This window comes from Marmota monax, unplaced genomic scaffold, assembly GCF_021218885.2.
Source record: "Marmota monax isolate L192 unplaced genomic scaffold, Marmota_monax_Labrador192_F-V1.1 WCK01_AAM20220418_F8-fsc00008, whole genome shotgun sequence".
Classification (NCBI taxonomy): Eukaryota; Metazoa; Chordata; class Mammalia; order Rodentia; family Sciuridae; genus Marmota; species Marmota monax.
Window position 1 is genome coordinate 3,645,475 of NW_026694432.1, and position 6,000 is coordinate 3,651,474.

Below are 6,000 nucleotides of genomic sequence, written 5' to 3' on the forward strand. Positions count from 1 at the left end.
GAAGTCAAGGGCCATATGTTTTTTGTTTTTTTTTTTCTCACATGTGGAAGCTAGAGAGAGAGGAAAAAAAAAGGTGGGGAGGGGCGGGGTTGGAGTGGAGAGGAAATCTTATAAAAATAGGAGGAAGACCCTTAGGGTAGAAGAAAAGGATCAGGAAGAGGGAGGTACTGTGGAATGAAATTGATCAAATTTTGTGCATGTATCAATATAACACTATGAATCCCACTATTGGGCTGGGGATGTGGCTCAAGCGGTATCTCGCTCGCCTGGCATGCGTGCGGCCCGGGTTCGATCCTCAGCACCACATACAAACAAAGATGTTGTGTCCGCCGAAAACTAAAATAAATAAATAAATATTAAAATTCTCTCTCTCTCTATTTAAAAAAATGAATCCCACTATTACATATGATTATAATGCAGTAATAAAAAACTAAAGGAAAAGAAAAAGGAGTTGGGAGGGGATAGAAGAGGAAGAAAAAGAGAGAAGGTGACTATATGAGATGATGGAAATGCTAATTTGTTTGACTATATTAATCTCCTTACTATTCTTATGCCTATCAAGATAAATATATTAAAACATCATTTTATTAACCTTAAACATATACATTAAAACCTGAAACAAAATAATCAGAAAATTTTCAGCATTTTCAATAGTCATCTTGAAAGGTAGAGACAATGAAATAATGCCTTCAAAATTCTGAGAATAAACAATTTTTTTCTTTTTTTCTTCTGGTACCAAGGATTGAACCCAGGGGGCTAAGCCACAGCCCCAGCCCTTTTCTATATTTTATTTAGAGACAGGGTCTTGTTGATTGCTTAGGACCTTGCTAAGTTGCTAAGGTTGGCTTTGAACTCATGATCCTTCTGCCTCATCCTCTGCAGCTGCTGGGATTACAGGTATGAGCCATCTCCCCTGGCTTGGGAATAACCAATTTCTTCTTTTTTTAAGTTGTAGATAGACACAATGCCTTTATTTTACTTTTATGTGGTCTGTGGATAGAACCCAGTGCCTCACACATGCTAGGCATGCGCTCTGCCACTGAGCCACAATGCCAGCCTTGAGAGTAAATAATTTCTAAAGAATTCTATACCTAGCCAAACTTAATTCCATTCATGTTTGAAATTAGAATGTTTATAGCCATTTAACAGCTCAAAAAAAAATCTTTCACTCATTCCCAAGAATCAAACCATAAAAATGATGAAATAAATAGGAAACAAAAGAAGCCATACTGACCAGGAGACATGAGATGTGACACAGGACAGCATCAATAGGAGGTCCTGGAACAACAGCTACGTACCAGGCCTAACTGGATTCGAGCGGGAGGAGAGGGCTGTGGGAGAAATGCCTCCAGAAAAGCATCTGGCCTGATAGATTACTTGGTATATTTTAATATTTGAAAATACTGAGATGTGTGTGATAGCCCTATTAAAGCTATTTCCATAAAAAGCATAACAGATATTGAAAATCTAAGCACATGGGAAACTGAGGAAGTTAGCCATACTATAGGGGAGGGAGCTGTAGTAGAAAAGGGTCAAAATCAGCCTGGACCATTTAGATCAGCAGTAAATAGGATTCACACAACCAAAATAATATAGAACACCAAAGAAAGAAACTGAATAAGACATTAGAAGATGAAAACCTACATGCCCCACCCGTCCTTTTAAGATTCTGCACAGCCCTTCACAGACATTCTTTCCTCTCCTAGGAATTCTCCAAGACTCTATGAGCCTCCATTGAAGCACTTTCTACTTTGTATTTTCACTTCTTTTGGTGGCCTAAGTCTGTACCTGACTTGGGCCCCTTGAAGGTAGGGGCCCATTTTGTTTTTTGTAATTCTAGTATCTATCACACAAATGCCACTCAAAATTGGTTGAATTAAAAAAAAAGAAAATCAGGACTGGGAGCAGATTTAGAGAACAGGAGAGACCCAAAAGCAACAGTCTCCCTCTTTATTTGATAAATTTCAATCAATCATATTTCTTGAGAGGTTGGCTGGGATAGCTCCCTGCTTCACAAGAATCTTAGGAAAAGAAAGTTAATTTTCTTTGGTTAGAATGGACTAAAGGGTGCCAACAATTGTGTTTAATGTTGCACATTTTATGCAATTAATAAGTATTGTTTATAATAACATACTATTTTAAACAATATATGTGGAAGGCATTTTACAATGTAGTACCTATATACATGGAAGAGATGGGTGAAGCAATTGGCGGTTACCCCTCGCTTTTTCAATAGCTCCCTCCCGATCCCCCACTGTTTCTTCTCTAATGACCTTTCCCTGTGGGGCTGCTGAAAAGGTGCTGAGAGTCACAGGCTGAGCTGGGGGCTCCGTGCAGGACCGAGGGTCTGGAGATAGGAAAAGCAGCAGACGCCTCGCCATCCGCAGGCTGTCTCTGGCACCCACCTACGACCCCTTCCCTTCCAACTACCTTCTGGTGCCCGTAGAACCAGTGGGTGGGAGGCGCCGGGAAGGGGCGGAGGTCTCGCAGCAGTCGCTGCCTTCGTAGGTAGAGTTTGATGGTCTGCAGGAGTCCCAGGGCCAGGCAGAACACGAACGCCAGGTATAAAGGCCGCGCCCATCGCGTTTCCAGCCAGGAGGCCTCCATCGCTCTGCGCACGCCAGGCTCACTAGCAGGCTCCAGGGACCGGGAGGGACGTCGTGCGCTTTCACCAGCCCAGAGCTGGCGAGCATCACTCAGGCTGTCGCCTCTCAGCCCTGCATTTCCCGGGGAAGGAGAAAGGGCGGTGGGAGGGGAGGTTCAGGCCGGGGAGAGGAGGCAGGAGCGCGTTCTTGATTCCTAACCCTTTATCCACTGATGCGCATCTTGCTTTAGGCGAATTTCTTTCACTGTTCTGCGGTGTAGTATTTCAATCATGGAAGATCCGAATTTAGATTTTGAAATAACGCCTAGGCTGAGCTAATTGTTTTTTTCTATTTGTCATCAATAAATAATAAGCTGCTATGCAAAAAGACCTTCCTTCCCACTCTGGAATCCTATCTAAAGCTACAGGCGCTGGAGTGGGGGAAGGGAGGTGTATGATGATTTTATGTATGTCATGTGGGCTTATAGAGAGTGTGCTGATGAATGTTTTACAATTGCTTCTCACGCCGATTTGTGACTAGTACCAGCGTCTACAATGTTTCATACTGTGGATATGAGGGCACTGAATCCTGAATTGGAAAGAGACACAAAACAATACATCATCATATAGTATTTCCACCATTCAGATATAATCAGGGCTTACTACATAATTTATGGCTCTCAGTTCAAAATAAACATAGGATCAAAGTTTTATTAATTTTCAGATAACAGAAAAACTTTAAACCAAGCAAATGCCCTTCAAAGTTTAGGGTCCTGGGTACTGTTCAGGTCGCAGTCCATGAAGTTGCCAGCCCTGGATGCAAGAAACAACCTCAAGAGCACAGAAAATAGTAAACTGTTAAATACAGTCAGCCCTTCATAGAATGTGGCTTGTTGTACAATAATTAAAGAAACAGTCAATGACTTTTAGAATGCTTTAACCAACTACCAGATATTCTCACCCCTTCTCAGTACTCTAGAGAATGTCTTGTGTTCTCTTCATTCTTTTTTATGTGGAATTTTTATATTTTAAGTTTTAGTTACAGAAGACATTAGAGTCCATTTTGATAAAATTATACATGCATGGAATTTATCTTATTCTAATTAAAGCCCAAATCTTGTGGATCAAGGGTTTTAAACATAGTTTGTTGAAAGCCTATTCATTCAACAAATATCGATCACTTATAACACATGAATCAGTGTTCTCAAAGCTGGAGATAAAGCAGTGAGTAAAATACCATCTTTGCTGTCACAGTGCTTCTGTTTTTCTGCCCTTTGTACCTGGATCCTAAGCTATGAGCTGATGGGTGCAGAATTATTCAGGGTCCAACTGCAGCTGTAACCAATGCTGAAACCAGTTTCTACAAGCAAGAGTCTGCTGATACATGTCAAATATATGATATAATATATGTACAGTAAATCCTCTGTGGATTGAAAATATTTTTAAAAAATTGCATCAGTACTGAACATGTACAGACTTTTTCTCTTGTCATTATTCCCTAAGCAGTACAACAATTATATACATAGCATTTACATTGTATTAGGCATTACAAGTGCCCTAGAGATCATTCAAAATATTCAGGAGGACGTGGTTAGGTTATATGCAAATACTATGCCAGAGACTTGAACACCTGTAAATTTTGGTATCCTTCCGGGGGAGTTGGTCCTGGAACCAATCCCCCATGAATACTGAGAGAAGACTGTAATTACAAAGTGTGAGTTTTTAGAATTTATTTCCTATTAGATGGTGAACAAGGATTTTACAGGCCCCAGTTTCTGTCCCTCCTCTCAGCCTTCTTTGTAGGTGTTGCCCATCATCTATTCATTTGTTCATTTACTTATGCGAAGGCAGGCATGATTCAGATGTTGGATTTACAGCCCTGAACAATAAACCCAATTTCCTCTATAGCTTCCTATTCTCTTCTCTGTCAGTACCCACCCCATCCAACTCTCCTCCCAGTCTTTGGGATTTTATTTGGTAGGTACATGGTTAAAACAGTCTCTAAGGCTGGTAACTTCATCCTGGACCAAGTTCTGGCCTCTTGCATATTCCATTATACCATATCAGTAAATGTTCCAGCTTCCCCAGACCTTTCCACCTCCTGCCCACCTCCATCCCTCAATTGGATATTGATTATAGTTGTTTTTAAATATATATTTTTTGTTAGACATGGACACAATATCTTTATTTTTATTTATTTTTTTATATGGTGCTGAGGATTGAACCCAGTGTCTCACATGTGCAAAGTAAGTGCTCTGCCACTGAGCCACAATCCCAGCCCTGGACATTGATATTTGAGAGTGTCTGAGAATCTTCTGGTTTAGTTTCTTCTGGGTAACTCAAGACACCTTAGTATCCTGCTTCTTGCCCAAACCATGATGGGTATATGGTGACCTTCATGTGACCACATGGTGATCCTGGGCTAAAGACCTTAGATCATTGTTCTACCTCAGCGTCCTGAATATGCTCTTCTTCATGATATTTAGCCTTGTCTGGTCCTTGTGTCCCTTGTGCTGACTGGCTAATACAGGGTGTGACTGGTGAACTTCTAGTTAGTCCTCAGGGTCACAGCTGGTCCCACCCAGGCTCTTGCTGGTGGTATGAATTCCTCTGAGGTCTTAGCAGTTGATGAAGTAACCCCTCTGCTCCAGGGTCAATTTCTCCCACCCAGAATCACTCCCATTGTTCTTTTGGAGGTAACAAAGTTACTTTGTGACTTTTTGCAGTGTACACAAGTAGCCTATGAGAAGCTTGAAGGTGTTAGCTCAGGTCTTCTCTCTCCTTCACTCCACTGTCACTCTGGTTCCTTCCCAGAGGAAGCAAGTCAAAAATCTATGCTTTTAACTTTTCCTTCTATCTATCTTCTATAGTTTGGATGTTTAATGTTCCCAAAAGGCAGTGAGCTGTGGGGTGAGAGTCCCTGAAAGCAGTCCCCAACAAGGCCACGTGTAATGGAGCCATAGAAACAAAGCCAAAGCTGTAATGGAGAACCAAGGAAGGAGGTGGTACCAGGGTGTGTGGCACTTGTAAAGGGAATCTACGGGCAGTGTGCAAAGCCAGCCTGAGAATGTGGCCATGTGGGTTGGAACTAGCAAGGCTGCAGGGCTGTTCAAGCCTTTGGGAGCCCACCTTCTGTCACAGTGTGCCATGGATGTCAGACAGGGAGCTTTAGGATTTCATGTTTGCCCTGCTAGATTTCAATCTTGTTTGAGTCTGATCCGTCCTTACTGTTTTCCTATTCTTTTTTTTTTTTTGAGATAGATAGATAGAGAGAGAGAACCTTTTTTTTTTGTAAATGGACACAACACAATGCCTTTATTTTTTATGTGGTGCTGAGAATCGAACCCAGGTCCCACCCGAGCTAGGTGAGCGCTCTCTACCGTTGAGCCACAATCCCAGCCCTGTTTTACTATTCT

At 41.7% G+C, this 6,000-nt stretch overlaps 1 protein-coding gene across 1 annotated transcript in view; it reads right to left on the reverse strand.

Annotated features, from left to right (window-relative positions):
* The window catches only part of LOC124110052 (cytochrome P450 4X1), a 29,441-nt gene extending 26,424 nt beyond the window's left edge, over window positions 1-3,017 (reverse strand). Inside the window, exon 1 of the mRNA XM_046469124.2 lies at window positions 2,431-3,017. Coding sequence (XP_046325080.1) covers window positions 2,431-2,607 — 177 coding nt within the window. The 5' untranslated portion in view covers window positions 2,608-3,017. The remainder of the gene's footprint in view (window positions 1-2,430) is intronic.
* Window positions 3,018-6,000: the final 2,983 nt, after the last annotated feature.